This window comes from Porites lutea, chromosome 2 (assembly GCF_958299795.1).
Source record: "Porites lutea chromosome 2, jaPorLute2.1, whole genome shotgun sequence".
NCBI classification, from domain to species: Eukaryota; Metazoa; Cnidaria; class Anthozoa; order Scleractinia; family Poritidae; genus Porites; species Porites lutea.
Window position 1 is genome coordinate 31,941,493 of NC_133202.1, and position 16,402 is coordinate 31,957,894.

General features: G+C 38.3%; 2 protein-coding genes across 3 annotated transcripts; both read right to left on the minus strand.

Moving 5' to 3' along the window:
* Positions 1–3,781: 3,781 nt before the first annotated feature.
* Positions 3,782–6,036, minus strand: LOC140926859 (uncharacterized). Its single transcript, XM_073376539.1, has 3 exons — positions 5,808–6,036; positions 4,963–5,194; positions 3,782–4,428 (listed from the first exon to the last, which is right to left on the minus strand). Exons 1-3 carry the CDS (start codon positions 5,971–5,973, stop codon positions 3,834–3,836), a joined length of 993 nt encoding a protein of 330 aa, XP_073232640.1. The 5' UTR covers positions 5,974–6,036; the 3' UTR covers positions 3,782–3,833.
* A 3,121-nt stretch (positions 6,037–9,157) lies between these two features.
* Positions 9,158–14,009, minus strand: LOC140926860 (uncharacterized). Of its 2 annotated transcripts, none has more exons than XM_073376541.1 (5): positions 13,945–14,009; positions 13,001–13,184; positions 11,826–12,209; positions 10,679–10,958; positions 9,158–9,885 (listed from the first exon to the last, which is right to left on the minus strand). In XM_073376541.1, exons 2-5 carry the CDS (start codon positions 13,161–13,163, stop codon positions 9,462–9,464), a joined length of 1,251 nt encoding a protein of 416 aa, XP_073232642.1. In that variant the 5' UTR covers positions 13,164–13,184; positions 13,945–14,009; the 3' UTR covers positions 9,158–9,461. The 2 variants fall into 2 exon arrangements, with proteins under 2 accessions (XP_073232642.1, XP_073232641.1); XM_073376540.1 differs by having other exon boundaries at positions 9,159–9,885; positions 11,826–12,314.
* Between the last annotated feature and the right edge of the window lie 2,393 nt (positions 14,010–16,402).

Genomic DNA, 16,402 nt, shown 5'->3' on the forward strand with positions numbered 1-16,402 from the left:
CAAGGTGTTTCCCGATGGCTGAATAACGGTGTTCACTTATGCGTTGATGTAAGTGTCGGGCAGTGTACCCGACATAATTTGCATCGCACAAATCACATTGAAATAAGTATACAATGCATTGAGTGTTGACGATCGGGGGCTTGTTTTCCTTGACACTCAGGGTTTGTGACAGTTTTCTGCTAGTAAAAACGGGTTTTACGTTAACATTGATCTTGGCTCCCACAGAATAGATATCTTTGCGTACGCGATCAGCTGATCGCTGATCTTTAAAGGGCAATACTATGTAAACAGATGGGTCTACCGAAGGCACGGTGTGTATTTCTTTATCTGGTTCCTGGCTGAACTTATTTATAGTGGAATCAACGAATGTTTTCGGATAGCGCTGCTTTGAAAACATGGTTCGTAACGACGTGGCTTTTGGAAATGGAGTAGCAGTCCGGTGTCGGTTGGTTTTCTGTAGACTTCTGTTGTTAGAGTGCTACCACATCTTGTAAAACTGTACCGAGGAACGGAATAGAGCCGTCATGTTCAAGTTCTATAGTGAAAGACAAGCTAACCACTTACAAGAAGTCAACAGAGATGAAGTGCAATTGATTATTTTCGAATAAAAATACAATAATCTTGTCACGACACAAATAATAATCAGCTTTCTTTAATAAAGATAAACAACTATTGATAACGTACAGTTTATTCCCAATTTTAATGATAACAAGATCAGGTAAACATTTAATGATAAAAGCTTAGCAAGACACAGATAGAAACAAAAGCAAAAGCTCTGAAACCACTGGGCTACACTTGTATGCTCTACTCAGTCACCAAACTTTGTCAGTAATAGCCCCTATTTTCCCCAAGTTGGTCTTTGTGATCGAAGCTCCCAGACCAGCTGTCCCGGTGAAGCTTTGAAATTTTGTGCGAAATTCCCAACGTTCCTATTTTTGTCTGTTTTTTTTTTATCCTTATCCCAAATCTAGATCTCCAAAGTGGCGTGTGTTGCATTGAATAGAAGGAAATATTAAAATGAAAAGCCAGTCTTCTGACATGGCAAAGTTGTCACTTCCCTCGCTCCATGGACGTCCATCTCTTAGCATCAGGAGTCATCTGACATTCATGGACTGAGTTGTTCACTTCGGTACAACAGCTTACAATCAAGTCTTCAGCTATAGTGTCATCAATTGGTATAATACTTTGCTCACAAACTATGGTTATTGATTAATTGCTCATGTACTACATCGATCGTTAATTCTCTCTTTGAGTTCACGAAACGGCCCGTTCCAGAACTGACGTTCACAGTCATCTTTTAGTGTGAAACTACTGTGAACGGCGTGTACATAGATACATACAAACATACATTTATTTGATAAAGTAGGATAGTAAAGAAGACAACTACATAGCTGATGTGAACCTGTTATCTAACTAAGACAATTTATAATACAACATTGAATACGAAATAAGTACTCTAGAGAAAATGTATGTATGAGTTTGCATGCAATGTGAACATTTCTCTTATTTGGATTCCCAGCTCCAACATCACCAATTGACGTAAACTAGAACAGTGACAAAGTTATTAAAGTGTGGGAGGCGAGGTACAAAAAATATTCGTGCAAGGGTCCGTGCGAGTGAAAATCGTATGAAACCACTTGAAAGATCATCGTTTCTCGGTAACAGACCCTCGTGTCTTCCCTCCCCTGGGTGTACGTTTTTCTGCGGAACTGGGCTTGCCCCACAAACAGCTCAGTAAAGATAGATAGAAAAATGGAACATCCAATTTGCAGCTGGCTAAGAACACGCGCGGTTCACGTGCTGCGCGCGACGAGATTATAAACTCTCTTCGCTCGGAATTAGTATATTGCAAGATAATGGACTATAAGATTATTCAAAAAGTAATTCATAGTAATCTGGGGTGATTAAGTGGCACCTTAGACAAATAGGATCCTCACTTAGACAAATGTGGTCTTCACTGTTATTTGGTGAGACAAAAAAACAAAAACAAAAAAACAACAACAACAACAAAAAACAGACGACCTAGTAAAATAACAGATGTACAAGCAATACTTATTACATTGGGTCAAATATTTAAACGAAGTCTATCTTAAGCCGCTGTTTAACCAATCTTTGGACCTCCAGTTCTCTTCTTTGGTGGGTTGTTGTAAGAAGATAAATGGTTTCTAATCTTTTCTATATCCTTTCATAAAACTATTCGCATTAAATGTTGTTTGGATAAAATCGTTGGGCAAATTGAAAATGACTTAGAACGAAGTTTTGTTAAACAATGCCTAAACAAAGTTTAAATATTTGGCTCATTGTAGTTAGGTATATATACAAACGTGTACCAATCTTCTTGAAGGAATGAGAATATAGGATTTATGTGCGAATTTTGAATACCATAGAACCCTGGTTATAAACCTCTCCTCCCCAGCCCCCTCCTGTTGTAGGTCCATGTTCTACCTGTATCTACACCACCCAACACATCTGGTTATAGCCCTCACCGATCAGTAATAAGTGTTTCTCCAGTTTCTTTGAATGAATGTGATTTGTCACGATGTTTTGAAGGTTAAAAAATGTTATAAAAATCAAAACTTCTGTCAATGGGGAGTTAAATCGATCAGAAAATATGTTTAGAAATGTTATCGTAGCAAAATTTGATTTTTCTTTGTTCTGCACGCGTGTGCTGTTTTCCGAGAATCTTCAACTTTAATTATAAAGTCTTATAGTAAATTGGTAAGTAAATAATGAAACTACCCAAAACCTAATGCGCTCCCGTTGCGCCTACGAGTCGTTGCGCTATGGCCCGTTCGCAAACGTTGCAAATCGTTCCACTTGAAAATGAAACAAGCCCTACACATGTATTACCTAGTCTATGTACGGCGTTTTCCCAAGCCTTCTGGGTCAATGCATTTCGTTGCACACTTTTGCTCGGACCTTGTGACCCGAAACGCATTGACCGCACGGAAAAATGAGGCCTAGGGACTAGGCAAACAGATGTATAAACCTCGTTCTTTCAGCCACGCCATGGAAAAGTTCCATACATACGTATATACCTTGTTCTTTAAGCCACTGATGGTAACCGATCATTTTGCCCCGGTTATACTTAACTACCCATTTTCGAGTCATTTCGCGTCATTCAAATAGTGGCTAAGTAGAGCTGGTCGCTTACGAAAATAAGCTCTGGTAATCGATCACATGCGGTAGCTTATGAGAGCTTCAGAAACTCATCCATAATTCATAAAGAATTAAGATCTTTATCAAAGAACCATTAGCGCAGTGTGCAGAGTCATCAAAATGTTGATTTGGGAGTGGTCGCTAACTGGAGCTTAAAAACGAAGGAAAAGTCCTGTTCGGTAATCCAAAAAGTGGTCGCAGTCGGTTACGAGAGCTTTTCACAAAGGTGGTCGTAACTAGGGCTGGTCACTTACGAGGTTGGTCCTAAGGAGTCAGTCACTGTAAATGTAATAGACCAGGAGCCCTATGAGTTATGAGCTCCTGGATAGACTGAAATAATTAACCAACGACAAATATAGAAAATATAGAAAATGACGACAAAATCCTTGAACCTACCTTTTTGTCCAAGTCATGGTATGGCTGAAACTACGATTAAGTGCTTCTAAATCCGAGTACCAGCCAAGGCATAAAGTGTCAAAGTTACCTCTTAGTTTAGGGCCGGGTCTTTTAATCGCAAACATTGTTACCGAGGCGTAGGGATGAAACTTGAGTGAAGGGGCATTGGGGGTTAGTCTTAGTGACCAATAGACAAGTAAACTTCTTTTAATCTATGACAACTCGATTGAATGATGAGTGCATTTATTTGCCGATAATCAATATCAGTGCCATGATGTTTAAGAATGAACAAAATATTTCTTCTTCAGAATCTTTATATTAAGACCAGAAGTCTGGGAAGGAGCATTTGCTACTCCATTTGCTGCCAGTGGGGAAACTTTGACCATTTGATTACCGTTTCTGTCGCGCCACTGGTTCCACGGGTTCTTATTTTTGCAGTACTTTTGGTCAAAATCTCCTTTTACAACGTTTGTTGCAAATGCATTCGGTATGTTCCCGGCCGGTTCATATATTGCAACAATGTACACACATTGTTGATTATTGGCCTTGGTTCCTTCAGCTCTCGCAATGCCAAGCTTCGTAGTTTGTTTCCATACCATTTGAGTAAAATGGGTAGTTGCTCCAAAGGAAGGAATTGAAGGAAAGGAGGGACCAGAGGGAAAAGAAGGACCGGAAGGAAAGGAAGGACCAAAGAATCGTGGTCCTTTACCAAAAGGGGCAGTGTTTCTTTTCCGTCGTCCTTGCCATCCTCCTCCCCATCCTCCCCCCCATCCTCCTCCCCATCCTCCACCACCCCACCCCCCGCCTCCTACGACTCCTGGCCCTCCTGCTGTTCCTCCGTTGTTGAATTTATATTTGCAGACCTCGTCATACCTAAAGAAACACAAGTTAAAATAATCCTTTTAACTGTTTTTTGGGCGCAATAAAACCATTGTGTTTCCCCTCACTCGTTTTGCTTTTTCAACTAAAAGGTGACGGGAGAGAGATAAAGTCTGGACACGTGACCATTTTGGCTCAATTACGACTGCTTTATACATTTACAACACGTCGTGGTATATAACGAATTATTGTGGTTTGTAACCTTACTACTTCGATACTTTCACTCCATTAAACACTAAATGTATTTTTAGGGGATAACGCTTTGAGATCTTAAACGATTAGAAGATTATAACTCACCGTTTTGCAATAGGTGTAAAAAACAAATAAACAAACAAAAAAAGAAATGTATATCCCACACTTTCCCTTCTCACTCGTCTCCAGCAGCCCCAAACTCTCCTCCCAACTTTAGAAAAGCCTTGCATTGAATTTTCGAAATGCTATACTATTTGTTTGTTTGTTTTTTTGTTGTTTAAATTCGATTCTTATGGCGCCAAATATACCAGGCATTTATTACAGTAATTGACTAACCATCGCGTAAGAATTTGTTCCATGCTGTTTCCACCATTCGTAGAACAAAAGCTTTCAGATATCACGTTTTTCCCTTGAAGTGAGGGAGCACTTTGTCCTGAGGATTTCAGTTTGTTCACAAATTCCTGGGCTTTGTTACACAATGTTTTGTCTAATTTCATCATCGGAGCCTTGTGAATTTTACGATATTTATTATGAATCTTCAAGGCAGTTGTCTGGTCTTGAGAAAAACCTGAAAAACAAACACTTTAAGTTTAAAAAAGGAAGCGACACCAAGATTGCATGCCTCTAAATAATCCAACGCAGATTGGATTCTTACATGCGCATATTCACACTCACTTTACTTCATTCATGACTACACTCTGACCATGACGGCCACTTCTTGACAACGGTAAGAGCCACTTATCTCACAAACGATGTCCTCCTTCTTAAAAACGTCCATTTAAGTGAACAAGCTAAGCTGAGGTGTATGTCAACAGTTGGTCATGTACCCCTTTCTTCATTTTTGGGGTTCGATATTTTACAATACTGCAAGTAATTTATAGTTGTGCAAGTAAAGGTAATTGTTGTTTCTAATTGACCATTTTACAGTTGTGCGCTTGATATACCAACCTTTGAGTGAACGTGAGGCTGAGGTTTACCTTGTTTTGATAGAGAACGTGGAACCATTTCTCATAGAAACTATGCTTAAAAAATACCAGTTAGCATAGGAACAACGTGATTTAAATAATAAAACAGCAAGGTCAACTCCAGCTGCGTTTCCACCTGTAACTGTAAAATGGTACACTCTATTGTTGACATTATGCCCCTACCACTTGTTTGGCTCCATAAAATCTAAATTGTACCTGATCTAGAGCTTGAACCTAAGCCACTTGTGGGACCTGTTCTTGGTGCGAGCGTCATGGAAATGGTTGGACCGCTCCGGATGCCAGTAGGTGGCGAGACAGTTGGTGGGATGGCTGGATCTGCATTGCCTCCTTTGGCAGGTTTCATTTCCAAGTTTGTTATCATAGCACCATCGGGTTGAAAAGCAACATTTCCTTTGACCCGGTAACTTCCTGGTTTTAAACCTTGTCCACTAACTTAAAAGGTGACGCATTTGAAGGGAAAATATATAATGATAATTTGACATCTATTACACCTGACAAGATGATGTATAGGGGGAGCAGTACTCAAAAGCAGTTAAAAGGAAGTGTGGTTAACTTAAGCCATTCCGCTCGCCACGTAAGGCAATCCGGGAATTTTTTGCTTGTGGAATCTGGAATCCTGAGCTTTGGATTCCAGAATAAAGCTCAGGGAATCCGAAATGTTACGATCGACTGGATTATCCAGATTACAAGTTCCACTGAGAAAGACTGGAATCAGAAAACCGCAGAGTGGCATCCAGAATCCAAGACCTATCTTGGATTACCTTACAGAATGTAGATGGGGCTAATTCGGCCGCCTAGATTGTCTATCCCCAATATTATTGTCAATTGCTAATATCTTGCTCTTTTATTACTTACTGGCACAAATAAAGCATATCTCCAATAATACGAACCAATTGTCCTTTGCATAACGCCTGCTAAGCAAACAAATAATTAAAATGATATTAAATTTTACCATATCTTTTTACCAAATGTGTTAACAAGAGAGCGGTTTCGATGTGTAACCGTATATTTTTACTTTTTTTTGTGCTCAACAAGTATCCATGAATCTTATTCTGATCGTCTTTCTGTGCGTTCTAAAGTAAGATAGCCAACGCTGTTTTTCTCATGACATACTACAATGTAGCACCTGCTCTTTCTTGTAATACAAAGAAATGGAACAAGTTACACTGCACATAATCCTGTGAAAAATTGTGTCAAAGCTTCACTCTTTTGCTAAGAAAACTCAACGAAGCGAAAAAATTTAACGTCTATATGCGTGCAATGCCCTTCCATTTGTACAAAAGGTTCCCACTTGTAGACATTAATGGACGACTTGCAAAATGGGCAATACCCTTCCATTTGGATAACACCTTACTTTTGTTTTCTCTAGTTCAACCTTGGTTAGAATTAAGAGAAATACCTTTTGCGTGCTTAATCCAACCTATTTCAAGAGAGGTAAAAATAAAACCAAACAAACAATGAAACAAGCAAAACCGGAATCCATAGACCCCAGGCGTGACTCGCCGAGCCAGTCCCGTGAGGCCAGCATTGATTGCATCTGTTTTATTTTTTTGGGGGCCTTCTTGACCAAATTTTCTAAATGTTCTAATAATCTATTTACAGTACATCAGGTTTTCGTTACTCACATGTCGTCCGTTTTTCGTCCACCTTATTATTATTATTGGTAGATTAAACACTTCTCTTCTTCTTTAGCTAAAAACAAAAAAACAAAGATTTGATGATTCAATGTATTCACAGGGAAACGAACAAGTACTTGAGCCAAAAAAAAAAGTTTTACAAACATACTTATCCTAAAATGGTACGAACGTGTATCGGAGAGTAACAATGATCAACCACCAATGGAAAGAGATTGAGTTCCTTAGTTAATTATTTTACGGCAAAATATCTGTCAGAGATATTTGGTAGCTAGCCACGCCCAAATAGCACCATTTGTACCATGAATCAAACTTGTCAACTGCAGGGAACAGAAATTTCAGCGGAAGACAGGGCAAAAAAAACAAAACAAAAAGGACTCATAAGATTCCTTGTATATCGCATTCTTGTCTGTACTTCGTTGAATAATAAAAAGCGTAAAATGTTTGCTTGCAGAGATAAAGATTAAGCGAGTGCTAAACAATTACAATTCATTTTTAATTACTTCAACCCACAGTATTTCGTTAAACAAGTTCATTTCTTAGACAACCGGAAGCTTAAAAAAAAAAACATATTCAGAGCTTAGTTCTTTCTATCCCTCGTCAAAGAGCGCTATTTATTAGTTTCTTACTTGCCCTAATAAAGGAAATACTGACTTTGTTATCTTTAACACTGGATCATTGGGGTAATATAGAAATCACTTGAGTCATTTTCAATCGCTTTAGTGTGTCAGAGCGAGCTCTGAATCTTAAAGGGAATAGAAAATAAGCCCACCAGACATGAAATTTGTGGTCTAATGAATTTTAGAAATATTGGATAAATCAAGATTCCTTTTGTGGTACATGTAAGACGTACAACCACAGCTAACCACAAAGAAGGCTACCGTCATTTGAAAGTTTTATTTTTCTTAGTTGTTAGCTGGCCCATAGGCATTCTTTTCTGTGGGAGGGTGGGAGGGAGGGGGGGATCCCATGAGAGGACTCAAATGCGAATATGGCCCGTTAATACATCAATAGCTTAGTTTCACAGCACACGTCGGCCATGCCCTTATGTAGTCACAAGCCTAAAATCGTTTCCTTGTTCATAAGTCGACTGTCCTATAAACGCCCTTATGAGCCAGGTATGCTGTTATACCCCCCCCCCCCCTCCCCCATGCAAAAGAGTGAATTTCTAGGCGGCATATGGCTGACTAAATCATTTAAGCAATAGAAAACGTTTTCCGTGCTTGCATAGCCTGATATAAACACGAGAGGGGTTGGGAGAATTCGAGACAGTTATGCAAACCCGAGACGAAGTCGAGGGTTTGCATAACCGTCGAGAATTCTCCCAACGCCTCGAGTGTTTATATCAGGCTATGCAAACACAGGAAAAAAGTTTTCTATTGCTTTTATAAAATAACTTTCCCGAGAAAAAAACGCAAAACTCTTTAAATGGCACTGATTAAAAGAGAAATTCTTACCAGTCGCAAAATCTTGTCCACGAAGTCTTGCACGCGCAATCAGTTCTTGTTTTGCAAAAAGATTCTTTGCAAAAGACGGATTTTTCTCGCTTAAAATGTCAGCTTAAGCGAAGAAAAATTGACTCGCCTTCTTTCTGACGATTTTCCATGTTTCAGCCGACGAAGGAATGGGTAAATAAGGTAAACTTTGTAATGTATCCGTCGAAATTCTTTCACTGGAGATTACTTTGCCATATAAATTGTCACAGTTTATTGAGTCTCGTCGACTCTTTTTTCTATGAAGTGATAGCCCGTGACTCCACCTCAGATACAGGATATTTTTCTTTTTTTTTTTTTTTAATCAACACCTGGTGATGTTCCTCCTGTAAGCAACAAAGATAAAATGTCAGTCAAATAATAAAAATAAATAATAAAATAATAAAATCACAATTTCCATCATTTAAACGATCTTTTTATTAATTTTGCCCCTTGAAATAAATTCTTTATCACGTTATTTTACTCATCACAAATAGCTTATTTAGTTCCGACACCCTTAGCTATACTATAACCTATATTTCATTTAAGTTCATTGTCCATTTGTCGTTAGGCTTCTTAAATCTTAACGAAAACCACATTTTCGTATCATTTTATACAACATTTTCTGTACCTTCCCTAAAATACCGGCAAAACCTAGGTATAACTAAGATTTCAAGATTTGTCAAATATTTAACGGAGAAATATTCCAAAGACTCTTTCTCAATAGAACCATTCACGGGTACTCATGTACGCAAATGGTTACGAAGATCACGAGGAGAGAGAAGGTGTGACGGAGGTCGACGATGTTTTTGCAATGAAACTGCCTTGTAGCTCTCTTTGTGCTTCAACTCGTTTCGCTTATCCCAGGAGACTTCGTGAAGGCGGGCTAAGTCTGACAGCGCAGGTTCGATGCCAGTCTGGCAGTAGTCTGCATTGAATTTCCCCTTCTTGACGTTCATCTTCAGTCTTTGTCCCCCAATAATGTTACCAGCAGGCTTGTAACGTCCTACAACGTAGACGCATTCGTATCCGGGAATTTCAGGATTCTTTCCCACGGCGTGTCCGATCCCCAGCTTTTTACTTCCTGACCACACTACCTCGGTAAAATGGCCAGTTTTGGGAACAGCTTTGGGATCGTCAAAATTGTATTGACATACTTCGTCGTACCTGGAAAAATAAAGCATAGTGTTTGCGACTACCAGTGCTCTCTCTGTTATATCATTCAAGAGAGAATGAGCTAGATCATTCTCTCTTGTATCATTCTAATCATTATCATTCGGGTCTTTCTCGTTGTCATTAGCTTATTTTTACCGGTGACACTGGTCCTGTTTGTTTTTTTGTTTCCTCAAGGAGTAATCCGATGGTATCAAAAGAAGAGTGTTGACCGCCCATCGCAAACGATAATGATGGCCATGTACAGTGTCATTATATGGCAGATTTTTTTTTCTTCTGTATTTGAAACACCTGTTATTTTTTTCAGCTTTCGTTTGTTTTTTAGTTTATTCAGACGTTGGGTCATACCACAAATTAGCTGCTGCGCATTCTCGTTAATCTAAAGGACTGTTTATGACCTGGTACCTTTGAACTTGAACGAGTTTATTAACCGGTAAACAGTTTCCTTCCACTCGTGAAAATATCTTTGGATTCTCAGTAGTCTCGAATAGGCCACTTTCGAAATATGATATTAAAATTCAGCGTGATAGCGAGTCTTGGAGGACACAAACAAAATTATGAAAGCACGTTTACTCATTTTCTTTGTTTGTGTTCTCGAGCTCTAAGACTCGCTATCATGCTGAATTGTAATATAACGAAAATGGCCTATTTTCCACTGATTTTTGTCGATAAGAGTTTTAAAAATTTCTGAAAGTAAATCGTCAGAAGACAATAAAATCAAACTCTGGCTTATTGAAAAAAAAAAAAAAAGCGAAAAAGAAAAACGATATTATGGAAAACCTCTTACCAATGTTTAGCAACGTTCTTTGCCATTTTTATTATCTTGCCGTAACTCAGAGGCCCATCTCGAACAGGTGCACAGGACATTCCGATGTTTTCACCAAGACTTTTTTTGGCAAGTATTTGACTTGACTGATGTTTCAGAACTCCTTTGAAGGCGATGTCTTCAGCATACTTTTGCGCATCACATATCATTTGGTCATCAAGGTGCAAATCAGGAGAGCCGTGAGTACGGCGGTAAGCATTGTGGGACCTCAGCACCTCATTGGCAACAATTTTAATGTTCACTGAAACCATAACAAGGGAAAATAAATCAATTAACAGTTTTTGGACGAGGTTGAGCAAAATATCGCGTTTTGTCAGTGGGGAGCGGATCAATTATTTGCCGAAGCCGAAGGTTATGAGCCACTGACAAATCGCGATATTTGCGATAACAAGTTCAATGTAATTGTTTTATCATTCATTCACTGAGTTTGTCTTTTTTGATAAATGTCTTCGGGAAGCTGCCATTTTCACGCAAGAGCGATCGGAAGCGTGGTTTCATTTACGCATGAGCAGAATACAACAACACAGTTGGACGACATTGCGCATGATTAGACAATTATTTGTAGGCAGCTATTTGCAGGTCACGTGGTGGGCTCTGGGCTGATGGAAAGGAGAAAACATTTTCATCTAGTGATAATGGTTATTTCGTGCGTTATCTCATAAACATGATATTGAGTTTATTATTGCCATCATGAAGATTAACCAGCATCAACATCGTCATCGTCGAAGCAATTTATACTCCAGAAAGAAAAAAAACAGTACAAGTGGTCATAGATCTTCGAAATAAGACAACGGTGGTTTAAAACGAGACGTCTCCATTTTTCAACTCGTCTCGGGGGCTAGTTTTCAAATAAAACAAAGTGTCTTGTTTTACAAAACGTAATCCACGTTAACATGACAGTCATATTTGGTTTACTATAACCACTCTTATCATTATTTTGAAACAAAAACGCTGCTGGCGCATTGCTAGTCCACAATCAGCCGTCACTCTGTATCTCGGACTGTATTTTTCTTTATCCATTTTTTTTCCTTTCAATAAATCCAAACTATCTGCATCCTCAGAAAAATTATCTTATACCAATGAGTAGTTTCTATTTATGTTAGTGTACCATTTACTGGTGATTTACAAGGTGGTACTCCAGGTTGTGGAGGAGGACTTGGCTGAGTGACAGGTACCGTAGGTAGAGTTGAAGCTGCTGTAACAACGGTACTGGCGCTGGTTGGAGCGGCTGACGTGGCCATAGTAGTAGCACTTGATGTGGGCGTGGTTGCTGCGGTAGAACCAGCCGTTGTAGATCCCGTTGTAACAGCTGCAGTAGATGATGAAATTGTGGTTGGTGCGACTGTCGACCCCACAGTTGTCGGCGACCCTGAAGTTTTCTGTGTGGTAGCGCTGGTAGAGCTGATTGACGAGGTAGATCCGGTTGTGGGCTGTGATGTCGCTGTTGAAGAACCAGTTGCGGTAGTTGCACTAGTTGGCAGTGTTGTTGGAACTGTTGACACATCATTTAATGATAAGTCTAGTTTTACTTTTCCATTGCGTAAACGTGCTGTTCCCTGGACTTTGACTCCAGAAGCTGAATAGTCATCTTTTCGATCTAATGAAAAAACAAAAGGGTTTTTCTGTATATTATAATAATCATTTTGGAATTAGATGTCATGTGATCTCGAAGTCACCAATGAGAGAGCGCGCTGTTGGGAAAAAGTTTCCAGCTATATAACTATGTTAATAATAAACATTATGGATTTTTTTTTTCTTTTTACAGTAGGTGATTATTTCTCCAGTAAGGAGAAAACATAGAAAACATCCCGTACGACATGGAGTTAAGTTGACGAGTTTCACGGTTTTTTATCCAAAGAGGCACAGTTGCATTTACATGTTCTAAGGCTGGGTGGTGCTGTTGCGAAAAGCGACTGACTTTCGACAATTCATGCGCGGTGGACATATCTTAAGGATGAAAGTGAGTTGGGTATCTTCAGCCTCTCACTTAAGCCGTGATGTTAATGGTGGTGAAGTCTCTAAATGTGATCGACGCATTTTTTATTTTCCTGTCAGTGGAGCAATTTCTCGAGCGTTCCGTCAATGTTTCGCTCAGTGACAGTCTATAATATATTATCGCGGACAGTTTTGCTTGAGTTCATTGAAAAGGTCGTATGTCAGTTCCCTGTAACTGCCGTCAGCGGGTTCATTTATTAATTTTTTTTGTCTTATTTTTTTCCCCTAAACGTTAAAATTTGTTAATTGTGAGACTATGTTAATGTATCAAACAACGTATCCTTTTACCTAAATGTTTCAAACCAAATAGTTTTCTCCACATGGCTATTCCTTTCAATTTATTTTGTTTCCAAATTCTGTTGGGCTGGTTTCTTCCTTGCAAGCACTCGTTCAGCGTTGCAAAGGCCGATAGAAGCAAGAAGATAACCCTCATCCTTGTTAAGAATAACATGCTTGTGAGAAACTGCCTGTTCTGGAAATAGGAAAGTACAATACATCATTCATTGCAATAAATGTGAATAAAAGGGAAATTACTCAAAAGAAGAGGGAAACAAACGTGGTGCTCAAACTAAGAAAAAAACTAATTATTATCTATTTAATATACAAATAAAATAAGAACATATCTAACGGAAAAAACTGGGTTAAACGAAAATACCAAACCTTAAATAATAATAATAATAATAATAATAATAATAATAATAATAATAATAATAATAATAATAATAATAAAAGCATCAAAATGGGAGCGTATCTTCATTAATCTAAACGTTAGAAAGCCGGGTAGTAATATTTGCAGGAAAAGCCTTTTGAGCAGTGTTTTGCATTAAAACAAGTACTTGATAAAAATGCAAAACCAATAAAGGCTCCTTAGTCTTCAGTTTGCGTTCCTTTTGCGTACCCTCAAACTAGAAGCAACAGAATCTTAGCTAAATATTGCCTACCCTTTACTCTGAGTTAAGCAATTTTTAACAAATAGCTATAATTTTGTTAGCAGATTTCAACCAGATCATTTTTTTTCCTAACAAATAACTATTGTGTGAAGTCTATTTTTTCAATACCAAACCCGGATCTGATTATGATTTCCTAACTTAATCAGAAACACGGGCAGGCCAGAAAAAAAAACACATAAAATAAGACAAAAAGCAATGCAAAAAAAAAATCAAAACAAAAACAAAACAAAACAAAAGAACTTCTACTTCTGAGGAAAGCAGGATCGTACTTACGGAGCGTACCTCAGAATTCTGTCTCTCTTACAAAACCTCTGTCGTTCGTTGGAATGTTATAGTTAGATGCCAACAAATTCCTCAGAAGGAATACTTTTGATGGGCAAATACGCTGGTGGCCTCCCGGGAACGCCCATAAAAAGGGTGTCCTACTGTGTAAAAGAGAGTAGGCGTGGCAGTCATTCGTTGCTAATGAGCTAATTAACGAAGACACGAAAACATTGCATGATAAAAAATTGTTACTTTTTTAAACTTTTTTCTTATTAATACACTTTCCATATTTTGAAACGATGCTTGAAATTTGTGGGTGAGTTCAAAAAATACATTGTTTTTCAAAAACTATTGCAGTCACGCATTGTACTTGTAAGCGTGAATGAATTTAAGTCTGGTGCTCTTTCTTAGTGATCAAGGTGGTTGTAACGTAATAAGTATTTAGTTTCACTTCTCGTTCTTGGCGAATTTGCTAGAGCATAACTTAACAACCTACTAGATTGCTGATTTTCTGAAGATAGTTGAAAGTCTTAGATAGCTCGTAAGTTTCGTTACTATTGTCTTATATTATTGTCATCATTATTTTTGTTAGTATTGTTGAAGACAGAGTCCAGATAGCACGTGACCAAGACTCGATTTATGAACAATTCAATTGACCGATGAAGAGTAGAACAAATCGCTGGTAATGAGAAATCTCTATGAAGCAAAAACAAGTATAGTCAGAGAACCTAAATCTTATTTAAGACCAGTGCAATCTTTCTATTTTTTATTTTATTTTTCTTTTCTTTTGCTCTTTTGATACACTATTAGCGATTGTTTCACAGGTATAGTAACTAAGGTTTTGAAAAGAAAATATCGCCTCGTGTTGGCTCAGCCATTCATAGCTATTGTCTCAACTGCCAATACTTCAAAGTTCAAGAGCCTTGGCCATCCGGGAATTTTGGTTAAACTAACCAAGTGGTCGTACAAATCACTGAAATTCATGTCAAAACAAAAGTGAAGTGTAACTGAAACCAATATACGTAGAAAAGGGAAGGACAGTCAAAAGGAGTTACAGTATCTAATGAGTTTAAACAGACTTGTCATGTTTTTTCTAAACAGCAAAATAAGAAGGATCGTCCTAAAACAAGAAACAATGAATATGGCTCTTTAGTATCGTTTTAAACAATAATATATCAAAGGGTCGTAATGGAAGGCGGGTTCAGCGATTCACATCCTGAATAAGGAAACCACTCAGGAGACAAACCCAAGTGTTTGCAATGGTTTCTGTTATTTGGGGGTGAGAATACATTGAAGCTTGGGACATTATCGTTGGAAGCAAGAGGACTGTCGGAAGTAGCGAAGTGTCGAGGGCTAACAGGTTCGACTGTTATAAAGTATTAATTGTTTCAGACAAGCAGGTAGCGTGCGTTGCAGGTACTTTTTCCGGCTACCCTGGTTACCCCCATGCCAAGTTCCAAATAATCGAGGAGCTGAGTCGAGTTAAAGGGGGAGGGGTGGGGAGATCTCGCCACCCCTCTCTCGCCTTTATCTTTAGCCATAAAGTTTACCCCAAGGGTTACTCTCCATTCTTCCACTATGATAAGATCAAAGATGAAGACCACGGTAATGCGACTATCATAAACAAGGAGCTTTCGCCATCCCCAAATAATGCGCGCGCATTACAGGCTATTAGTAGAAATCTGACGTCTTGGAAGGGAATACAATGAATAATTCGTCTTTTAATCACTCAATAACTGGTTCTTAATGTTAATGAAACAATTCGAACACCATTGGGAATCTTTTTTGTCATGCTGAAACACGAAACCGGCATACCACGTTTGAAGTCACACACAAAATAGCCATGTTAGCAGAGAATACAGCAAATCAAATGAAACTCAAAGACGTTAATGGTCGAATCGTTACATAATAAACGAGACCTTTTCACTGAACCTTAGTGAATGCATTTGATCAATTTTTTTAGGTTACAGTTTCTTTAAATTCTAGATTCTAGTAAATATATTACGCGCATAATGTTCCTGTCCCTCATTCCTTTAGGTACACCTAAAAACGTTGGATGCATTAACTATAAAATGGCTAACAAGTCCTTTATTCATATATCTATCCTGGGCAAACTATAAATGTTGGTTTCAATCACATCTCTAATTCCATTGCAAAATCAAATATTATTATCAGTCGTATTCGGCTCCGGATAAACATTGATGCTTTCACAGTGGAGTCTGATTCAAATACATAAACAAAGTTACGTATCCTTATCGTTCGTCACTATTTCTTGCAATGTAATTGCAATATATCTTTATGATCGTCATCATTTCCATCACCTTGCACCGACCAAAAGAAACGACTTTCATTAAAGTTACCAGCGATAATCGTATCTCGATAGTATTGTTCAACAGTTTCAAGAAAAATGAAGACTCAAAAACAAAAATAAAAAGTTTAAAAGGAAAATATGAGTTTAAAAGCCTTTTGCCCCAAT